The sequence below is a fragment of the Podarcis gaigeae genome (genome assembly GCF_964106915.1).
Source record: "Podarcis gaigeae genome assembly, chromosome: 9".
In the NCBI taxonomy this organism is placed as follows: domain Eukaryota; kingdom Metazoa; phylum Chordata; class Lepidosauria; order Squamata; family Lacertidae; genus Podarcis; species Podarcis gaigeae.
In genome coordinates this window covers 19,851,317-19,875,096 of record NC_139685.1, presented here as the reverse complement: position 1 = coordinate 19,875,096, position 23,780 = coordinate 19,851,317, and the positions used below count along the sequence as shown (strand labels likewise).

At 42.2% G+C, this 23,780-nt stretch overlaps 2 protein-coding genes across 2 annotated transcripts in view; one reads left to right on the top strand and one right to left on the bottom strand.

Moving 5' to 3' along the window:
• LIAS (lipoic acid synthetase) overlaps window positions 1-23,780 on the bottom strand; it is a 139,084-nt gene that overhangs the window by 102,658 nt on the left and 12,646 nt on the right. The gene's annotated exons all lie outside the window — the stretch shown is intronic.
• Window positions 328-23,320, top strand: UGDH (UDP-glucose 6-dehydrogenase). The gene is made up of 12 exons (XM_083755023.1): window positions 328-439; window positions 4,807-4,975; window positions 7,268-7,369; window positions 8,781-8,981; window positions 9,120-9,317; window positions 10,536-10,683; window positions 11,180-11,274; window positions 12,808-12,938; window positions 15,714-15,847; window positions 19,135-19,226; window positions 19,331-19,441; window positions 21,296-23,320. The coding sequence occupies exons 2-12, from the start codon at window positions 4,814-4,816 to the stop codon at window positions 21,404-21,406; spliced, it is 1,485 nt and encodes a 494-aa protein (XP_083611149.1). The 5' UTR covers window positions 328-439; window positions 4,807-4,813; the 3' UTR covers window positions 21,407-23,320.

Below are 23,780 nucleotides of genomic sequence, written 5' to 3'. Positions count from 1 at the left end.
GCTCTCTCGCTCTTTTCCAGCTATCCCGTACTGCTTTCCCAGTATCCCGCTTGCATTCATCCATCCATCCATCCATCCATCCTGCAAACTCCCAAACATGCCGGCGGATTCTTCCTTGGCTCTTCCGCAGCGCGAGATCTCCTAGCCCGATCGCTGCCTTCCTTTTTCGCTCCTCCCGGCCAGATCTTCGCCACCCTCCCGCCCCCGGGCCCCACTTTTCCCTCCCACTGCCCGGGCGGGAAAGGGGAGGGATCCGCCGCTGCCCTCCGGGGGGGGGGGAATAGAGGAAAGCGGCTCTTTAAAAACGGGGCGGCGCTGGCGCCTGGGATCCACTCGCCTGCTCGATCCCTGCCTGGCCGCATCCGCTCCTGCTCCGTCCAGCTGCGGCACAGCCTCCTTCGCTTCCTGCCCATCCAAGGCACCGGGACCGCGGACCGCTGTATGTATTCCCTTCCCTCTTTAAAATGTTTGCGGACTTTCTCCTCTTCTCCGCCCTCGCTTTTCCGGGGTTGCTTCCTCCCCTTGCGCAGGATGAAACCCTTTCACCAAAGCCTTTTTCTTACCGGACAAAGGGATCGTTTGATTTTGAAGGAGGTATTACCTTAGGTTTCTGTGTATATTTCGCCTTTCGTTGATGTTAAATTTAATGGCTTTCCCTGGGAGCTTGCTGTTTAATCTAAGGCATACCAGAGATACTCCCTTTTCAGAAGAAGACTAAGGTTCCCTTTGTCAGGGCGTTTGAATGACTCTTGTGAGATTTTTTTTTCAACCGCTTTGCAATGCTGCTTCCTCTATCGGTGTGTGGTATCCCTACATGTACACACGCAGGAATTTAAGACTCCAAATAACTTGAGACTTCAGTTCTTCTGAAAGCAGTTATTTCAGAATTGCTCTGAAATGCTCTCATTGTCTCCTTACCGATGCTTGCATATAGATCTAGTGAGTCTGTTTTGGGGGTTTCTTTAAAATGGGGCTACTCTTTAGAAGTATTCGAGAATAATTTATTTTGCACAAAGATCACTCCACCAATCTATGATCTGTATAAATTGATCTGGAATAACTACCACACCCATTTAATACTCTCTGTGTGCAGATTTAGTCTTCTGGAAGTCAATCAGGAGGCAATTTATATGTTGCCATTACTAATTTTTAACAACACATCCCATTTTACTATACTCAACACTGAAGTGTTCTTATTATAAATATTTACTTACATATGTATCCCACCTTTTATCAAAGCTCAGAACTCTACATGGAAGTTGCCGTGTTTTATCCTTAAAGCTACCCTGTTAAGCGAATTTGACTGAGAGTGACTGACCTGGTGGACTTTGTGACTAGGCAAGCATTTGAAGCTAGGTTTCTCCAATCCAGCACTCTTACTAACTCAAGTTCATATTGTAGCAAATGCTTAAATAATTATAGTGGCTCCTGGTCTATTTCTGGGCCTAGAATATTGGTGTCAGTCTTACGTTCAGACTGAGGCATTTGCGGTTTGGGACTGAGCTCCCTCTGGTACCTGAAAAGACACCTGCCTCCGTATCATCCTTTATGTTCAGATATTCTTTCTTCTTCCAGGTACCCTCCCCCCCATATTCAAGACAGGGGCTTCTCAGTGGTGGCACCAGAACTATGGAATGCCCTTCCCAGAGAGGGGCACTAGGATGTGCCTGCTGGCTTTTGGCACCATTGAGGAATTTTGGACTGAGAGAGCAGCAATTCCACTAGCATAGCAGCGATATTATCTTGTCCTTATAATTGGTATAGGATTACTCTGCCCATGTTCTTTCGTTATATAGAGTTAGCTCACTAGTTGGGCTCAGCCTCCCTTGCAATATAAGGAATAATAATTGACTTATCTTTAGATTGCTATAAGGATTACAGCTAGACAACACATGTGAAATGCTTTGAACTCTTGAAATAATTATGCAAATGTTATTAGATAGATCCTTAAAATATTAGCCATCATTGTTAGCATAGGCATTCCATACTTTTGAAGCTGCATTCTCATGATTGGATACAGAGGTACAAAGATAGAAGATTGTTCTTTTCGCTGATGACATGTTTTCAATGAGTCTTTCGCTGGAACATATGTTAGCATGCACACACATACACATACACCTTCTCCTGGTAGCATGAATAATTTGATCAGCATAAGAATATAATATAAGAAGAGCTGGATCAAATGTAAGACCAGCATCCTGTTCTCACAGTGAATGGCCAGATGTCCATGGAAAGTCTGCAAATAGGACCTGAGTGCAGCAGCCGTCCCCCCACTTGTGATTCACAAAACAGTGGTACCTTGGTTCCCAAACTCAATCTGTTCTGGAAGTCCGTTCGACTACCAAAATGTTCGCAAACCAAGGCGTAGCTTCTGATTGGCCCCAGAAACAATGCCGACAGCTGAAAAGGACGTTTGGCTTCCAAAAAACATTCGCAAACTGGAACACTCACTTTGCAACGTTCAAGAGCCAATTTGTTTGGGAGCCAAGCCATTCAGGAACCAAGGTACCACTGTAATGGTATTGAGAGACGTCTTGCCTCTGATCCTTGAGGTAGTACATGCCATCATGACTAGCAGCCAGCAGAAGAGGATAGTATCCCTATCTTGCATGAAAAGGAGTTGAAGTGGTCTACAGGAAGAAAACTAGAGCCAATGGAATTTCATTGGTGTAGATATGCTAAACCAAATGTTTAGCCAGCAGTGGCAAAAAGCCTCTTGGTTTTAATGGAAGATGCATCTAGCTTGACTTCTAATTTCTGCCTAGGCAAAATTGTGATAGACAAAGTATGGAAGCTGGGAGAGAAAGCCAATCAAACCAGCCCTAAAACAAATTGCCTGAAGAAGGAAAACTGAGAAATGTTGTAATTTGAACGGTTTGGGGCAGCTTCTGAGCGGCTAAGCCACAAGCAAGCACAAGGCAAACCAGTTCTTGAAATCCTCACATATTCGGTTGAGTGTCTCTTGCACAACAGTCCCCTTTCCTCATTCCATCCAAGTTCAATGATTCATTTTCCTCTGCTGGGAAGGGAAAAGATCCTATTTCAGAGAGGCTTGTGTGTTTGCCAGTAGCTAATAACACTAATAACGGTTGACCTTAAAAACTTTTACTTCTATTTTCCTTAAGAAAACTCAGTATCTCTCCTATGTCAATTTGCTGCATCCATACAGTGCTTCATATGGTGCCTGAGATTCTGTTCTGTTCTTTCATTTTATTTATTGCATTTATATCCTGCCTTTTTCTCCAAGAAGTTCAATGGTGTACATGGTTCCCCCATCTTCATTTAATCCCCACAACAGCCTTGTGGGGTAGGTTAGGCTGAGAGGTGGGTCACACAGTGAACTTCATGGCTAAGTGAGGATTTGAACCCTGATCTCTTGTGTAGCCGTCTGACACTCAACCACACTGGCTCTTTTTATTTCTCTCTGTATGCCTGAAGAGCAACAATAACCCGCTGCTAATATCACTTCTTGAGAAAGGGGCTGAATGCTACTGTAATGTTCGGACGCTTTCTCCATACTCTTACCTTGAGCTGCCCATGTAAGCCTGCCTGGAGTTCTTCTGACATTCCCCTTGCAAGGTTTGTAACTCAGTCATCCTCCAGCAAGGCCTCTTGGGAGCATCAGCTGGTGATCCTATTTTGTGGCTACAATGCAGCTTTTGAATTTTTCTGTGAATATAGGCCCTTCACTCTAGCTGCTGGCGAAGCCTACAGTGTTTATCCAGGGGAGGAGGACTTGCAATGTACCATACTGTGGCTCTTTGCAAAGGCTGGTTCTCATCTAACAGGCCTGCATTTTTTAAAAAAACCACTTGGTTAGCAAGAAACACAACCTCATTTGTGCCTCTCTTTTCCTCCTACCAGTTATATGTCTGCCAGATCTCTCTTAATTCGGAAAATTCCTTTGCTCAGTGATTGTGTCCAGGAGAAACGTTGGGATTCTGGGGGAGGGAAGAGGGTTGATATTGGGCCAGAGGGGCCTCTCAGCACTTTGCATAGATGCCTACCTGTGCGTAGGTTTGGATTGCACAAATTCGGAGCCTACACCTTGCACAAAGGCAAGAATAGAAATGTGATGACCAACACATGAATGTTGGATGTGCTGGAGAGGCAGGGTCAGCTGGCATGATTGTGATATCCCACTTTTATAGGGAAAACCAGCATTTGCAAGGACCACTGAGTCAGAGACCAATGGTGCATTCAGCCCCATCAGAATACTGACTGAGGACCACATGGGCAATCGCCATAGTGTTGCCTTGTTTCCCTGGCTGGGTAAGGGACAGTTTTATGACAGCTTGGGCGCCTTCATTCTCCTATTCTACCATAAGAAAAAGATTAGGAGAGCAGTGTGCACAGAACTCTGTAGCTGCCATAGTGCAAGACTCAATTTCCCCAACAGAGAAACATACAGTGCTCTTACGGCTGCGGGGTAGAGAAGCAGTATTTGTGAGCTATGTGGGTGAGGTAGCCCCCACAAATACTTGCTTGTGAAGCTGTTTAACACTTTTCTACAATGGAGACACTTGTGTTTTCACTTGGTCTTGCTAGAAAAAAGTTGCTGTCTTAATAATGATTCACAGATGTTGTTAAATGTCTTGCTGAGTTGGCGTAAGCTGGGCTTTAAAACACTTCCAAATGGAGACGGAGAATGTTTTATGCCATATTTACTGTGAATAAGTAGGAGCACTCAAGTATCCGAAAAGGTTCCTTTTTAAATTTGTGCGTAATATAAGAATGTGACTGGGTTTTAGCATTCACAGTAGTTTTAAACTGAACATTTCCCAATTTTTTCTTTTTTCTCACCAGAACAATCATGTTTGAAATTAGGAAAATCTGCTGCATTGGTGCTGGTTATGTAGGTGGACCAACGTGTTCTGTCATTGCACATATGTGTCCGAAAATTAAGGTCACTGTTGTTGATGTCAATGAAGCTAGAATCAATGCATGGAATTCCGATACACTTCCAATTTATGAGGTAACTGAATTTTAATAATGCAGTTTTCCATTCTTACCTAACTATACTTGTCATGTCACATATCTCTTCTGGGCTGTATCTCATTGTTAGATGCCTCCCAAAATGTGTGCTTCCTTTACTTTTTTTCTTTTGCTATCGCTATTTTTTAATGCTATTGTCATTATTAGCATGTGAATCCTACTTCCTCCAAGGAGTTCAGGGTGGCAAAAGACAGGGACATCCCATTTTACCTTCACAACAGTCAAGTGAACTGAGTAGAACGGAGCAATAGTGACTGACCCAAGGCCGCTTAGTGAACTTCATGATGGAAGGGGAATTTAATAGTAATATAATAGCAAAAGAGGAGGGCTTGGACAACGGCTAAGCAGTGAGTCATATGCAACACTTCTAAGAGCTTGAAATCATTTGTTCCCCTTTAAAGAGGTGCTTATCTTTGCGCTAGGAAACGGACCACAACCAGCAACATATCACAGGATGTAGTGTGGACTGCTCTCTTTTAGTTGCACAACTAGCAGGAGCGAAACATAATTAAAACTGCAGATGTGGGCACAGACCTGGAATTCAAAGAAAAAACTCTGGTCTCTTTTTTTATGTGTAAGAGTCATATAACACATCCACGTCATTGAAAGGGTTGAGTTCCTCAAGGGTTGAGTGGCTTAGCTCCCCGAGCCAGAAAAGTAGCCAAGTTTGTTTGTAGAAGGAACAAGAGACACTCAATCCTTGTCACTCTATGAGGCACAAAATTGATTTGAATGTAAATGGCTGGAAGTTGTTCCAAGTTTACAGGATTAGATGCTTCAGGACAGGGCATTAGATCTGGTTATTTTCAGGCTTCTCTAAAGAACATAACACTTTACGAAAGATTATTCTTTTGCTGATTAGGGCCTGGGTTTGCCATTTGGTTCTTTAAAATGAACATGCATTGCACATCCAGGAATTGCACAATTCTGTGAAGAGTCAGCATTTTCTTTCTGACTGTAGAACGGTGATTCCATTTTATCTACCTCACAAATGGTTTATTAATGGGAAACATGTCTGTTTTAAGACATGGGGAAGTGGTTGACACTGACATCAGAGCAGTAGTTAATGCTGTTTTAGGGTACACTGGCAGAAGCACAGCCATGTTTTTCAATAGAACATTGAAATTATTGTTTCTGTTTAGAAAATTGCCGCAAATTGTGGCACAGAATTACACTAAATGACATGTTGTTTTAAGTCAGTCTTCAAAAAGGGATGGGGCACTTAGAATTCTGAGTTCCTTAAAATTATTGAGATTTAAAGTGTTTCTTATTTTTTGAATTTATGACCTGATAGGGTTGCTATCAAAGGTTGTTGAGCTTTTTAAAGGAAACTCTTGACATTGTTGAGCTTCTTTTTACAAAAGCTTGCCTAAAATCCAGGACAAAGCATCACCTTTGAAATCCCGGGGGAAACCAGACCTATGACCTGAATATGTAACTCTTAAAACAGCTGCTGGAGTTTATAGTTCAGGTTGCATCAAGGGTAAATAATGGCAAGTGGCCTTTGTTAAAGCCCTGTTTCTCTGGGTGAGTTAAATTTTAATCCAGAGTATAAAGTATATATACTGAGATGGATCAGTGGGAACTGGGTATGCTTCTTAATACAGTGGTACCTCAGGTTAAGTACTTAATTCGTTCCGGAGGTCCGTTCTTAACCTGAAACTGTTCTTAACCTGAAGCACCACTTTAGCTAATGGGGCCTCCCGCTGCTGCCATGCCGCTGGAGCATGATTTCTGTTCTCATCCTGAAGCAAAGTTCTTAACCTGTAACTTGAAGGACCTCCGGAACGAATTCAGTACGTAACCAGAGGTACCACTGTACATGCCAGACATTGTGATTGGGTTTGAACAGAATACTAAACCATGTTTTAGGGTTGCATGTACAAATTTATGCAAGCCCATCAGAGCCTCTGGCTTGAGTAGTCGCCTCTCCTCCTCCCACAGAGGCTGGGAGGAACAATGTTCCCAGGATTCAGTTTTGCTTTCCCTGATTCTTGACATTTTTATCTGCAGGCCAGAAATCCTGGTTTATGATAAACTCCAGTTAATTGGAAAACAAACCGACTTCACACCATTGTTCTGAAGTGGGCTTCTTTACCAAACTAGAGTTTATTTTGAACAATAATTTCTGGTTTGTTCATGATCACAAGCCAAGCATTAGAACAAAATATCTTGATCAAAGGGGTTGGGGGTCTCTTATGGGGAATGCATGCTGCTTGTTCAGGTATAAAGCACATTTTAACCCTTAAATAACTTGCTGATATTTTTCCAGCCAGGGCTAAAAGAAGTGGTAGAATCCTGCAGAGGAAAGAATCTCTTTTTTTCTACCAGCATTGATGATGCCATCAGAGATGCTGATCTTGTGTTTATTTCTGTAAGTAATTACTTCCCCCCTTGAATAATGCTAGGGGCAAGAATTTTGGGAAGTGGGAGAAAGCAGAGTCTCTTTCTCCATCTGTCTCAATAAGCTACTCTCAGCTGGCTGGTTCATGTTAGGGAGGGAGAGGTTTGCACAGGTATACAAAAACCTTTCTGCCCTTTTTTGTGAGTTCCACAAGCACAAATATAAATAGTAGCAGCACTGACAATTTTGTGTGGTGCCTGCAGATTTAAATGGTAGAATAATTTTGCTTTCAGATAGTTCTTCCTAGCCTTACCTGAAAATATCAAGATTTAAATCTGGGACTTTTTGTGTGGAAAACATGTACTGTACTCCATCACTGAGTCATAGCCCATCCCATAAAAAGTGTTGGGGGTGAGGAGAGAATGCCCTGACTGGACTTTGAAAAATGAATTGCAAATCTCATCTTGCTAACAGTATGTTCTAGATAATCAACAAATTGGAAATCAATGGTCAGAATTCTTTTGTGTGTTGGGATTCAGACAATTCAGCTGCTGAAATGCACTCCTTTTCATAATTTAGAGAAAACGAATCAAAGGGCATGGAGAAGCAAAAAGCAATTTTGCCTCCAGAATAAAGATTTCAGAGCACTAAAGTTGAAGAGATGCCATGAATGGCCTTTTCATAAATTGGGCATGAGCTTAGGGATGCTTCTTTAGTAGCTGTGTTGTGATAGATGGCTCTGCTAGCTCTTTCATTCACTGTGCCAGCCAGCAGCTGGATGAACAAATGGAACAGAAATCTCTCTATGTTGGAAGGAATTATATCGGCACTTCTTTTTCGTGGATGCAGCCATTCACATAACGAGGATGCAAGTTGTACCGAGGCCTGTTTTAAACTATTTTAAACTACCTTTTCTATGAAGCCTCCCCCCACTCCCCAAACCTGGAAAGGGTTTTCTTCATTCAATAAATTAGGATGCATGCACGCTGTGTGACTATATGTGTTTCTGTGTTTCTTTGGGAGAGGTAGTCTGTTTCAAGAGGAGAAAAAGAACAGCAGAGTCCTTAAGTTGAGCAGGTGAGAGAGCTAGTCTGATCTCAAAGCTCTTGTAGACGTTTGGCTTTGCCACATAATCTGCATTGAGCTGTATTGAAGAGGCCTCTTGTGGAATCCCTGAAAATTCCTCCTTTGATTGCAGCTTAATAAATATACTCAGGCTGAATCCCTGCCTGATGTTATTCCTCAAACACCAACTGAGATTGTAGGCTTGAAGGCAAATACACCACTGTAGTACCTAACATCTGGACTTTAATGTAAATTTGGTTTCCTTAGTTAGCCAAAGTTGAATGAGAATTTTACATTAATATGACAGCCAAGAAAGGGGATATCAACGTTTTTTCAACCTCCTAAATAAATGTCCTTTGCTTATACCTGCAACCAGGTTAATACCCCAACAAAGACCTATGGCATGGGAAAAGGTCGGGCAGCAGATCTGAAATACATTGAGGCATGTGCGAGACGGATTGTGCAGAACTCAAATGGATACAAAATTGTGACTGAGAAAAGCACCGTCCCTGTCCGTGCTGCGGAAAGCATTCGTCGTATATTTGATGCCAACACGAAACCTGACTTAAATTTGCAGGTAAAATAACCATTTTGAATTGAGTGCATTTTGATCTCTCTTTTAATTCATTTGGGGTTGGACTAGATAACCCTAGGGGTGTCCCTTCCAACTTTATCATTCTGTGATTCAGATTCAGTCTTTGGTCTTTGTGTGCAGGTTCTGTCTAACCCAGAATTCCTAGCTGAAGGCACAGCAATCAAAGACCTGAAGAATCCAGACCGTGTGCTGATTGGTGGAGATGAGACGCCCGAGGGTCAGAAAGCAGTTCGCGCTCTGTGCGCTGTCTACGAGCAGTGGGTGCCCAAAGAGAAAATCCTTACAACCAACACTTGGTCATCTGAACTTTCCAAACTGGTTGGTATCCTTTGAAATTCTGACATCAACAAAGTAGAGAAAGTATGAAGCATCGGCTTAGATCTTTGGTATTTCGTTAGCCTCTGAAAAGCGATGTTATAAAATATCAGAGAAGAAGCAAGTTTCATCTGTCTGTTTCCACAAAAAGGCTTTTGAACTGCACCACTGGTTCATGCTCCCAAGGCATCATACAAAGGTTGATGGCATCTGGGCAATATTTACATAGTGTGACTGTCTGTAGCATGTTGATCCCAAGTCCTCAGCTGCTTTATCCAAGACTGTGTGGCCCACTGGTTAGAGCAGGGTAGCTAAGTCAGTAGCAGCCAGAGGCTCCCTAGGCCTACCCAGGTCCTTGTAGTAGCAGAGCAGCCCATGTGAATAAGCCTTGAAACTGCTGCCTTGGCTTGGGAAACCCCCACTGCTATTTACAGTTAAACCTCAGTTCCTGAACGCCTCCATTTTGGAATGTTTTGGCTTCTGAACGCCAAAACCCCGGAAGTAACTGCTCCGGTTTTCAAATGATTCTCAGAAGCCGAACATGCTACACGGCTTCCGTTTTGAGTTTCCCTATTGCATTGAGGCTTCCGCTTTCAGTTTGCGGTTTGTCAAATGTTTCTGAAATCGAACGATCTTCCAGAATGGATTACATTTGACAGCCGAGGTTTGACTGTACCTTAAAGTTGATTTTGCTGATTGAGCACAAACTACCTGCCTTCATCAGAAGAATTTTGCAACAAGCCCTATTTCATTTTGGTGGGGTTAGACAGTGCCTATTAGAAAACCTAAAGCAAATTAAATCCAGCACCAGGTGGGTTTATAAAGGAAGAGATCTGAAACAAGTGGCCTATCACTGGCTCTCGTGGCTTTAGAAGTAAACTTGGCAATCAGTAACTCAGGATACTTATTTATTTGTCCCGTGCCAAGTTACACTATCAGGTAATATGATACGACATATGTGCCTCTGGTATTGGGGAATTGTGTGGGTGACTGTGGTTCTGATAAAGAAGTCATTATGCTTCTATAAAGTAGCTATGTTCTAACATAGATGTAATATAATAAATAGCTTTGCTATCAAAGATATATGGATTTTCTAGGACCCACTTTCTAACATTCTGTTCCCATAATAGAAGTATTGTCATACTTAATCTGTCGTCCACCATTCATTTCAGCAGAAATTAACATTCTGAGGTTGTTTTCTTGTTTCTTTTTCATCTCCAGGCAGCTAATGCTTTCCTCGCCCAGAGAATCAGCAGTATCAACTCCATAAGTGCTCTTTGCGAGGCAACAGGTGCGGATGTTGAAGAAGTTGCAAGAGCCATTGGAATGGACCAAAGGATTGGAAGCAAATTTCTGAAAGCCAGTGTTGGTAAATGCTCTCTCTCTCTCTCTCTCTCTCTCTCTCTCTCTTTCTGTCTTGGTTGTGACTTGTGGCAATATGGTGTTTAGACAACAGGCCTTTCTAAACATGAGTTTTGTAGCATTCTTAAGTCTGATCTTCAACCCAGATTTTTCTCAATAACAGTTGCCAATTTTATTTTTTTGTGTGTTTTCCAAATGTGTAATTCCTTTTTTGGACTAGCTACAGAATCCTGCTTATTTTAACAGGACATAGAATGTTCTCAGGAGAGAAACTTCTTAAGCATATACATTTATTTGGAAAGCTCTTAAAACTGGTCAGCATTGATCCTGAAGCAAATAAGTTTTTTGGTTAGCTATCGCTGGATATAAAGGTACCCATCAGGTGTTTTTAAGGTTGCATTGAACTCTTTAGGGGTGTGCGTCTCATTAAATGTACCTAGGATCAGAGTGCACAAAGAGAATCATACGGGTGGAGTAATGAGCTTTCCTCCTCCCCCATACAGGATTTGGTGGGAGCTGTTTTCAAAAAGATGTTCTGAACTTGGTTTACCTCTGTGAGGCTCTGAACTTGTCAGAAGTCGCTCGTTACTGGCAACAGGTAAGAATGAATTCAGTGGAAATTAAAACTCTTAATATAATTATTCTCCTCCCTTGTTAGCAAGTGTTTTGTTAGAACTGAGAATAGCATCTATTTTCACATCACTAATACTTTTGTTAATGTCCCTTTTGCTGCTTTTCAGGACCAAATTATTAATCACTTTTGAGTCCCAGTTGGGAAGAAAAACTACTTTCAAATATAGCAACATTTGCATTCATTTATATAGCTTTGGGATTGAGTGACAGTCTTACATTAAATACATTGCTTGGGAATAAGTCCTATTGAACCCAACAGGGCACTGCACAGTAAGGACCTGGATGAGCTCTTTGGGCATATTGGACCAGTCTTTTAGGCAGGAAGGAAACTACCCAGGGGAAGCAAGTAGCTGGAGTGCCCGTAGAGAATTTGTGTATTTGGCAATGGGTTCTATAATTCTATAAAGTAAAAATCCAGAGTTACAAAGTTCAGGGTTAGCAGGGAGAAGGAGAAGCCAGTATACAACAGAATCTGAACCAGCAATTGCTTAGGGTGAAGCTAACAACCTAATCAGTCTGCCTCACCCAACTACAAAAGTAGTCCCGGAAATCGATCTCACAAAATGCGCCTAGTTCTGATTCTTTCTGAAAGTCAGACTGCCCAGAGGGTAGGATATAGGCCACTAGTGATCCATTTTTTTCCACTTGCAGAAATTGGTAGGGAGGAGGAAGCTAGGGCCCCAGGAAATTTGACCTCTTGGTGTGGAATGGGCCTCTGGCACTGGGGAGGAAGCAGATTTCTACAACCAAAGGTCCTACAGGCTTGAAATAATCACAAGATTGGCTTTTTCTCCTATTGAGTTCAGAAATTAACTAGCCTCGTTGGCCTTTTCATTGTTATTTTTTAAGAGCATGGGTTGGATCCTGACTATTAGTTGAACTTAAGTCACATTGAAATCAGCGACACAGGTTAGTCATGATTTAACTGCTCTCGTTCAAATCTATAGGACATAAGTGCAACTAACTGAAGACTAGATCCAGCCTCCTGCTTCTAAGCCATGTTGTAGAGAAACATTTGAAAATGCTGAGTGATGAGGAGTGGGAGTTTGGTGGTCATTTCTGCTACCTGGATCCCCATCATGGCCTTCTGTGATCAAATCAGAATAGCTGCTTTGCTGCCGTGATATTGCTCCTTACTTTAAAATAACCATTTTAGACCAATTATGACTAGGAAGAATATGTACATTAATGCAGAATAAGCACATGTGTACATGTAATTGATCTGCATGCATTTTCTTTATCCTTTGGCATTTGAGATCCTGCGCACTCCTTTTATCAAGCGCAGACTCATAGAAATTACTACTAACATTGCATTACCATTGATATAGATTCAGGTAGGTAGCCGTGTTGGTCTGATGCAGTCGAAATATAACTGAAGAAGTGTGCATGCGCATGAAAGCTTATACCAAGAACAAACGTAGTTGCTCTAAGGTGCTACTGGACAATTTTTTATATATATTACCATTGATGTGGCTCTCTGCATCCAATCCAATTGCAGGTGATCGACATGAACGACTATCAGAGGAGAAGATTTGCTTCTCGGATCATTGACAGCTTATTTAACACTGTCACCGACAAGAAGATTGCTATTTTGGGATTTGCATTCAAGAAAGACACTGGAGACACAAGGTAACACAAAGTGAGCTCAAGCCGTAAAAGTTACCCATTCTCTGAGCTGCTTCATGCCATGAGCCAAAACAGACCCAACCTGCATTCAGAGGAAAACAGGGCACTGTTCCCAAAATAAATGCCAAAGATTGTACCCTTAGGTGTTGCACTGATATAAAGCTTCCATCAGCAGAGTGAAGAGGGGAGCTGTTTTCAGCACATTCCCTAAATTTGCTCCGGAAGAAAGCCCTTGAGGAAGATTTGGGTGAGTGAGTGTGCTCAGGGGGCTGTTGGAGGGAGGGGAAACTGCTGGAGATAGCTGCTTTCCATTCTGCTGACAGAAGTCTCCCCCCCCCCCAGTGGAGCAACACTGTTGCATACAACTTCAATAACTTGTTTATTATTGCAGCATTATTGCCCATCTTTGTATTCAAAAGGCTCTTTGTTTTTGAATGAGGTCTCTTTAACAGTCTTGCTGCATAACCTATGGACATTCTCAGTTGCGTGAACTTTAAAATCTCTTTTCCAAGCAGTGATGTAGCTTATGAAGAGGAGAACTCCACAGGTAAAGGAATATGCCGTATGAGCCTCTGCTTCTCCCACTGATTCACTGGAGGAGAAACCCTTGCATCTTGGGGAACTCCTCTACCAGTTCTGAAAACATTAGATGGGGCATGTGGGACTGTGCCATGGGGCATGGGGAATGGCAGTTACCTGGGATGCTCCCATGTCCTAAGGAGAGAGGGTTGTGCTCACCAACTTTCTCCCCCTGACCCTGACCCTGACCCTGACCCTCGATTGGTTGAGTCAGGGAATTCCCCCTCTTTCCTCCCACCTTCTGGCCCTCACTTTTGACTCGAGAGCGAGTTGTGCAGTTGGCGCATGTTGCAACAAGCTTGTGCCTTGAGACACAGGTTTCTCTGAATCTGAGTTTCTCCCTAAAGGGGGCAATTTGCAGGAAACGGTTGCTAAATTCGCACAGGCCCATTGACCTCCTGTGACCCATTTGCCTTTGGGGTTTTCTTGCAGCCACTTACCCATGCCCCCTGGGCAGTCTCCAGCCTCTTTGGCCCACCCATCAATCATCCCTGTAACCCAGAGGGATATGTTGCATAGAGATTCCCAAAAATGGGGAGAGGTTCCGACGCAAGGTGGAAATTCTGCCCTATTAAAGAGGGGTTTTTTTCTGGCCAGAATTCCAAGAACTGCACAACTAGTTCCTTGTGCCCTAGGACTTGTCTTAAACAGTAGCCCGCTGCTGCAGACACTTGTGCAAACTGCTTTTGAAACCCAGGTGACTTTTAGAAGTAATTTGTGCTATGGCATGGAGCTGGGTTGCTTTTTAAAGAAAATAACAAGATTTTAAAAATCCCACTAGGTATGTCCAAGCCTTAGGTGCCTGTGAAAAGTACTTTTTGCATTCTGCTCTTTGTAGGTTCTATCTTTATGGGTTCGAAATGTCATCTATAGGACTCTGAGAACTAGAAACTTTCTTGTTATAACATGAAAAAAGAAGGCTGTGATAGTTAAGAATGGGAATTCTGTGGCAGACACCAGTTTCTAGTGAACAAAAGGGTAACTTTCCTGGTTTTGAGTTCATGATACAAACCAGGTAATTGGATAACAATATATCTGATAGGATAGATAATTTCCCCTTGACCTGTTAAATTGATGGAACTTTGTTATTTACCCAAGCTTAGTTTATTTGGAGCTCTGATTTATCTGCCCAGCAATTGTTCTTGGCTTGTGGTGAGTTCAGTGCACATTTAAAGCTGGCTGTGCAGACAGATGTTCATCCAGTTGCTCAGAAGTGCAGCTTGATTGAGTTTTAGTGCTACAGACCTCACAAAAGATCAAAAACCAGTCTGATAGGGCAACGGACCATACAGTGGAAGCTTAACTGTGTATCCAGTTGTAATGCAGTGAAAAACAGATTTTGGTCATATAAACAGGTGATGTGGAAGATCAGATTTGGCGCAGGTTAAAAGGGGGGTTTAATTAAGGCTCATGTTAAGACAGTGGAATATTATGAGACAGAGAGAGGGAGACACAGAGGAGGAGGGAGTTGTATTTTTAAATAATGTTCTGGAAACACTGGCTCTAATATAATGTAATTTCTGTACAATCTGCAGCTAATTTGCCATCTGATAACTTCTTTTCTAGTTACCTTTGGCCTGGAGTGGCCCTTCTCTGTTTATGGCTTTGGGATTAACAGAGCAAGCCAAGGCCATGACTCAGCAGTAATTCCCTGATTTTACCGTTTGAGTTGACAAAAGCTCTGTTAACCACAGCTTTTAAGAGGAAAAGATGGCATTTTTTTTGAGACCTTTACAGTGCAGAATGGCAAGCTTGGAAAAATGTTGTGGCAAGGTGGGGAAAGCTGCTGAAAAGCTGTGTTTTGTACCTATTCCTTGTTTATTCATTTGGTTTTGCTAGTAGCAAAACCTTACAATATAAGACTTACTCTTGCAAGATAAGACTATGACAACAAGGGACACTGTTTCCCCAGGTTTGTCCGGTCATGATGATCATGCAAACGATTTGATTTCCGGGAGGCTTCAGATGCCAGATTTATAGTGCTAGCCTTTGTCTGTTTACTTGGAAATAAAGTTTCACTGTGTTCAAGGGGACTTGCTAAGGAGTAAGTTACTAAGAAGTTAAGATCCCGTAGGGCACCAACTACCTCCTGCCCACTTGCATTCCACAAATCACATTGCAGCTTGTAGTTACTGAATGCAACATTCTCATGAAGCCTTCTCAGTAAAAAGTTGATGGGGTTGTGTGTTTTTTCTGTAGAGAGTCCTCCAGCATCTACATCAGCAAGTATTTAATGGATGAAGGAGCGAAACTTCATATCTACGACCCTAAAGTGCTAAAGGAACAAATCATTCTAGATCTTTCTCATCCAGGTGTATCTGAAGATGATCAAGGTGAGTGGGGCTTGCTTTTTACAAGCTCCTCCAGCTCTGAGGGTATAGGATTGTCTGTACAATAAAAACAAGCTACTCTTCTTCTTCTTCTTCTTCTTCTTCTTCTTCTTCTTCTTCTTCTTCTTCTTCTTCTTCTTTGGTGATCACTCATAGCTGATTGTCTTCCATGAACACAGTCTTAGCAGGGAGAGGGTAAGTGACTGTGGAGGCTAATTCTGGATCCACACATCCTTCCACAGTGGGGACATAGGTTTCTGGGCAGGAGTTGATCACAGGTGAGGGTTTGCCAAGCATGCCTTCCTCCTCGCACACTTCTCCCTTTTGTCCTGAGTTCGAGTGTCTTCGAAGTCCATTTACAGATAGGTAGCCGTGTTGGTCTGCCAGTCAAAACAAAAAAAATTCCTTCCAGTAGCACCTTAAAGACCAACTAAGTTAGTTCTTGGTATGAGCTTTCGTGTGCATGCACACTTCTTCAGATACACTGAAGAAGTATCTTCAGTGTAACTTCTGTTTCTTCGGGTAACTTCTGTTTCAGTGTATCTGAAGAAGTGTGCATGCACACGAAAGCTCATACCAAGAACTAACTTAGTTGGTCTTTAAGGTGCTACTGGAAGGAATTTTTTTTGTTTTCAAAGTCCATGACACCTTTGGTAAAGGCTGTTTTCCAACTGGAGCGCTCACAGGCCAGTGTTTCCCAGTTATCAGTGGGAAACCCTTAAAAACAGTAGCAAAACCTAGAGCATGTTCCTCCTTCCATCTAGTGCAGGACATTTTGGAGTAAAGCTGTTTAAGAGTCAGAAGTGAAGAACACCGATGTGTCTCATTCAAGAGGTAGTTTCGCAGGACTGAGGCATAAACTGGAAAACTCCTGTTCCTTACTGCTGACAACTCAAATGCTCAAATGGAACAGGCCTCCCATTGATAACCATAAAAGGCAAGCGAGCTGATTTGTTAGGCTGTAATTAAAGTTGAGTTTGACCAAACTGCAGGATGCAGTGGAAGACAGGAGTGCCTGGCATGCTCTGGTCCAAGGGGTCACAAAGATTCAGACATGACTAAACAACAACAAATTAAAGTTGTAGGTGGGCTGTGTATCTGTGGAAAGTGGGGTTGGGGCAGTTCATAGTATGGCATGTGGGGTCCAGAGAATCTCTTTTTTGGGTTTTAAAGCACGTTTCTAGTCCTCATCACTATACAGTTGAGCTTGATAGTGTATAGGAAATATCTGATGAAATGCTGGGTGTCAGAGGAGTTGCTGAATAAGATTTTCAGCACGAAGTGTGCTGCAGCCAAAATTCAGCCATCCTCAATGCTCAGCTTTAGTTACTGATTTATTAGTACAGAGTACACAGAGTCCTGACTATAACTGCATACTGAACTATAATAGTAGAGATCGCAAGCTATTGCCCAGTCAAAGTCCTTTATGCTTTCTAAGTGCAGAATAATCCAAGGCTGTCACTGTACTACGACTAGAAAGACGGTGCTGCTGAACTGGTGGGAACAGCTGCCATCACCAGTGTGTGCTCAGCCTGGAAAAGGAGGGGCAAAATGCACAACTAGAAAATGCACATGGCAGGGAAACAACAGGCATGTCCCCAGTGTCTCTGGAAACTGCCAGTGCCCACCAGTCGGGGACTGTCCTACTGCCAATATCCAGATACTGCCCATACATTGGGTGGGTGGGGGTTATGAATTCTCCACAACTGATACACACACATGCCAGCATCGACACATAAGCATCATACAGGATCATACTGCGATGCCTCCATTCCATCAGCAACAATGGCACAGCAACCAACAACCCAACTGCTCCCAGTCCCCAGGCAGCCCTCCAGGCAGGGGTGTGGAGCTCCTATGCCTTCACCACCTCTGCTTTCAAGCCCAAAGGGGGGAGGAAGAATCACCACCCAACACCCACGTAGTTTCCTGGCTGGGATGCCTTCAGACATCACACACAGCCGTTCTGGGCCAAGAGTTCAAGACCAGCCTGTGGAATGGTTGGCAGCATGTTCCATCAGTACATCTGAAGCCTATCCATCACAGCAGCGAGATGAGCGCCACACACCATAGTCAAATTTGACTGGAATTAACTGTCCAGGGGTCCTTTACAGCAGCCGTGTAATTGGTTTAAATTTAATTTAAGCCATGATTTAAAACATTTTCATCCTCTCCTTCAGCCAGAAAAAGCCTCCCCAAGTGGCTTACATGTGTCATCGTGGTTTGTTTTTGCCAGCAACATAGACCCTGTGCTGGCAAATCTTTGGCATAAAATGGTGCCACAAATCTCTCATGGAAATCAATTCACAGTTATAACCTCAGGGAGAATACTATGAAGATGATGTACAGGTGGCATCAAACCCTGACAAAACTTGCCAAAGTGTATAAAAACAGATCACCCATGTGTTGGAAATGTAAAAAAGAGAAAGGGTCCTATCTACACATGTGGTGGAATTGTATAGAAATCCATGAATTTTGGAATAATATATACAAGGAACTCAAAAAAACTACTTAAACTTAATTTTAAAAAAAGACCGGAAATTTTCCTCCTAAGCATGCTGCCAAAGCAACTTGGAAAATCAAAAAGACCATTGACCATGTATGGGATAACAGCTGCCAGAATATTAGTGGCAAGAAACTGGAAGTCAATCAATACCCCGTATAATGGATTGGCAGAATCTAATGGTAGAATACCTGCAGCTAGCAAAGATGACATAAAGAGTTAGAGGTCAGACAAAACAGAGAGACTATAAGGAATAGGGAATATATAAAGGATGCTTAGAAAATTATGGTGTAAACAGAAATCTGGCAGAATTAGACTGATCCTTGAAATTCATAAAAGGTAACAGGTATAATGAAAAATCACAAGAAACAGGTAACTGTGTGGTATAATGTATATAACAGATAAAGTACAGTGAGAATACTTGGAAGTCTTTTTAAATGTTTGCAGCACTTTTTATTTCTAATTGTGTGAATAATCAAATGTATTAACAAAATACTTAATGTTGAGGAATTCCATAATTATGAATGTTTTTTCTTTTCTTTTTTCCTTGATTTTTATACACTTGTCCTTATCTTGCGTTTTTCTTCTTTCTTTCTTTCTTTCTTTCTGTCTGTCTGTCTGTCTGTCTGTCTGTCTGTCTGTCTGTCTTTCTTTCTTATGTTGTAAGCTTGTAATGGCAAATACTGTCTGGATGTATTCATTTTAACTCAATAAAGATTGACTAAAAAAAATATTAATGAAATCAATTCACAGTCCTGCTGTTTCTCTTCCTCCCTGCTCCTTACAGTGTCTCGACTAGTCACCATTAGCAAAGACCCGTATGAAGCCTGTGATGGAGCCCATGCCCTAGTTATCTGCACCGAGTGGGACATGTTTAAGGTAAACAGAGTGCCATTTAGCAACATTCAGAAGAACCAGGGCTAGCAACTGCCATCCCTGAAACAGCCTCTGAGTTGTTGGGTTTTTTTTATATATGTATATAGGAGCTGGATTACGAGCGAATTCACAAAAAGATGTTGAAGCCAGCGTTCATCTTTGATGGCAGAAGAGTCCTTGATGACCTTCATAATGAATTGCAGGGCATTGGCTTCCAGGTAAGTTTTCTTTTTGGCCATCCACTAATTCACATTAAAATCCTTGCATGGTTTTACAGGGAAGCAGAGCAAGGATTTGTGCAATCCCTACAACAGCATGGCCTCTTTTGGTATTAATCTGAGTGTACTGAGAGTGCTGCGTATTTTCTAGGCTTTATAGAATCATACAGTTGGAAGGGACCTTGGGGGGGGTCATCTAGACCAACCCCCTGCAATGTGGGAATCTCCACTAAAGCATCCATGACAGATGGCCATCTAACCTCCAATGAAGGAGGGTCCATCACCTTCCAAGGGAGTCCATCCACTGTCAGAACAGTTCTTACCATCAGAAAGTTATTCCTGATGTTTGTTTGGAATCTCCTTTCTTGTAACTTGAAGCCGTATGATAAGTCAGAACATAGAAATGATTACCCGTGTTGTTCCAGGCAGGTATTGGTTTGTAGGATGTTGGTGGGCCTGGACAGTGTCTTGGGCAAAACATACCTTAGGCTGCATACTGTGGTGGCGCCTTGGGCCATGCCAGAGTCTTCAGCAGCAGTGCATGACTTTTATCTGTGGAGATACCTTTGCACAAACCTTGAGTCATCCCTGGATGTAGCTAAGTTACTTGGTCTAAACCATTGAGCCTCTTGAGCTTGCCAATCGGAAGGCCAATGGTTTGAATCCCTGCGACAGGGTGAGCTCCTGTTGCTCTGTCCCAGTTCCTGCCAACCTAGCAGTTCGAAAGCATGCCAGTGCAAGTAGATAAAGAGGTATCACTGCGGCGGGAAGGTAAACGGTGTTTCTGTGCGCTCTGACTTCTGTCACAGTGTCCCGTTGTGCCAGAAGTGGTTTAGTCATGCTGGCCACATGACCCAGAAAGCTGTCTGTGGACAAACACCGACTCCCTCGGCCTAAAAGCAAGATGAGCGCCACAACCCTATAGTCACCTTTGACTGGACTTAACTGTCTAGGGGTCCTTTACCTTTACCTTACCATGAACTTGCATGCTTTTGTCCTAAAAGTTGCCAATATTCTGCAGCTTGGCAAGCAACTGGAGAAAAAATAATGGACGATTCAGCAGAGAGCTTTGTACTCACACCAAGGATGTGGCTGACCAGCCCATTCAGAATAACGAAAAGGTTTTTGTCCAGATCAAATAGGCTAGAAACCCTGGTTATTTATCATTTATTATCTTAGTTGTTAAATTTCTATACTGCCCTTCATCCAAGGATCACATGTGCCTTGCAATATAAAAGCACAATCTGGAGCTCATTTTCCTCTCTCAGGTGTGCCTGCTTGATTTGGGGTGAACCATTGTCTGCATTACGTAGGTAGATCTGATGTGCATGGTCCTGATTTTGGGTGGGGGACAGGAGTGAATTGTCTTTAGTTCCCTCATTATACCATTGTAAGGTTCTTAATACACCTAGTGAGAATGAGAACCAGCCTAGGCGTTCATACATCCTCCCTGTCTTTGCAACATTTATCTGGCATAGAAGGCAATAGTTGTGGAATATTCTGGTTCAGATATCTGAAGGAAAGATGTCCCTGGACTCTAGATATTGAAACCTTTCTGTAGCACTAGCAACATTCAGGATACATTTTAGAAACGGATCTCCTGGCTTGATTGCTGCCTTCTATATGCACTGATCAGAACCTGGTAGAAACACACAAACCTAGGCATGTTCTCAGTCTTGGCACATTAGAGCTGTTGGGTTGGGGAGGGACATTTATGCCTGAACTGGCCCAAGAGGACCGTGTGACTTCAGAAGGCAATTGTGAAATCCCATTTTGGGTCCTAACATCATTTTGGGAACACAAGCGGTTGTATACTTTGCCTGACTTAACCTCCCTATGTTTTGTTCCCTTCAGATTGAGACAATTGGGAAGAAGGTGTCAGCAAAAAGGATTCCATTTGCTTCTTCATGTGACATACCAAAGTTTAGCTTGCAAGATCCTCCTCTCAAGAAGCCAAGGGTATAGGTTTCAATTGTCACAGAAGGGCTCTTCCCATGGGAGCTGTAAACCAGCATGAATTAAAACAAAAAACGGGGGGGAATGGGACACAATGGAGCCAAAGTTAAGTGCTTGTCCTTTTGATATCAATGGGACAGGTAATCATGTCCTCAAAGATTTCCTCTTGAGATCAACAGGACTAAAAAGTACTTAACTCTGAATCATGCTGAATATTTTCTCATAATGAAGACATTTTTTTCAATAATAGCATTGTAGCTGGGACATTTCAATCCAGAATCTGTTTTATAATCTCTATTTTTATAATACTGGAACTTTTGTCATTGAAGTGAAAAACTGTACAGTCATAGATGATTTTAGTAATTTTTATATATAAAAACTCAGCTTCAACCTTCCAATACTTCCTACTCTGTGAGGTTTACAAACTGCACTTTAAATTTTTATGATGTATGTTGCAATCCAAAAGAAAAAAGGGATTTTCCCATCTTGTTTGATACGCTAATCTGTACTATGCCACGCAACATTGTTCATTTTAATTTGACTCTAGGCAGGTGTGGGCAGCTTGCTGAAGGATAGCTTCTCTTTTTACCATAATATGTGAACCACGGGGCTCAGTGGAAGGTCTGTTGCTCCCATGAAACACCACATCTTCCAATTTTGGTGTTGGGATGGCAGAGATGGTTTTCGGGATCAGAAGGCAGCCTGAGGTCAATACATTCCTTGTGGTAATGTTATAATAAAATCAATGATTGATTATTTGTTATCCTGAGACTTGCTGCCTGGGACAAGCTGCCTCATTCCTATCCTATCCTTTCAGCAGCAGGTTCTTGTCTATAAAATAACATGCCTCTATAGAAGTGTAGAACTTCTATACGGTACTAATACGGTACTAAGCAGTATATGAATCATATGCAATATAACTTTATAAACCTGAGAGCCCTATTAAAGAGGAATGGTCTGGATATGTACTCTATATTTTGCTAACTGTTCTACCATTACAGCAAGACTGTAACTAGCCACAAGCCCGATCATCAGAAGTCATTAAAAGTCCTCCCAAGGCAAGCAGGAAGGTAAGCTTTTTATAACATGGAGTCTGTACTTTATTCTCTTAGGTACACAATCATGGGCTAATCACAGCCTCCACTGAAAGTTAGAGAATAAGGAAGTTTTCACTTCCTATTGTGGCCAAAAGCAGCTTCTATTTGGTTTCAACAACTTTTGATTTCATCCAGAAATAAAAGTGGTTTTTCCAAGTTTCTGCAGTGGCTCTGAAGTCAAATCCCTACTACAGCTAATGCTGTCTTTACTAGAAGATCACACCAGGTCCAGTTCTCTCTAGATCATAGATTTAATTTTATTAGATCAAGGGTTCTTAAAGTGAAAGCTCTGCATGTTGGTGAAAACAGGCAGCTTCCTCCTTTTCCCATTACCAGGGCATTGAGCTAGAAAGCGGAATTCCAATCAGCGCATTGTTAGTGGCTCTTTAATCTATTTAACTTGCTAAGTCATACAACGGCCACCTGTTTTAAATTGTTTTTTGGGCTTCCTACATTCTTATACTTTGGAAGTGGAAGCAGAGCAAAAGCTCACAATCCTTCCTCTTTCCTTCGATCAACTGCAAGCACTGCTCCCTAGAACTGCCTTTCTGGCAAAACAGTCTCCCAAACCATTTTCATTAACATATATTTTTGCATTAAGTCCAATTTCTGGAAGGGACATCATTCATAAAGCAACCGCATATCATTCATGACTGCCGTGAAACACAATGGTTTCCCACTGCTGTTTCAACACTTGACGCTCAAGAATATTGCCAGAACAAAAAGTTCACATAGTTCCAGCAGAACAGAACCTTATGTCATATATTATAATCTGCTTACTACCTCACTGTGATTACAAAAATAAATCTTTGTCTACTCATTGGTATCAGTCTACTGTGATGCTTAGCTTTTTCCAGTATTAAGTTGATTCTATTAAATACCTTTGAGGCGGGGGGGGGGGGGGACATTCCCAGCATGAGATATATAACGAAAACCATGGTATTCCTCCCAGCCCTAAAAAGTATTGATGAGGATGCTAAATATTATCAGTGTGGCATAACCTTCAAATGACACCATGCTGTTGCAAATCTTTTGAAGGGTTTCTGCAGTCCCACCCCACAATGAACAGACCTTCACTACACCTCCTTATAACGGTACAGTTGTTTCATCAAAAAAAATTTTTTTTAAATCCATCCTTCCAACCCTAAATAAATACACAGAAATTTCAGGGATTAGTACTGCAAAATGGAAGACTTAAGTGTGAAGTATAGAAATATGCATTTTTTGAAAAAAATACTTGATGGGGTTAGAAAAGAGGCCCCCTCCCCTTGGAATTAATAAAACAC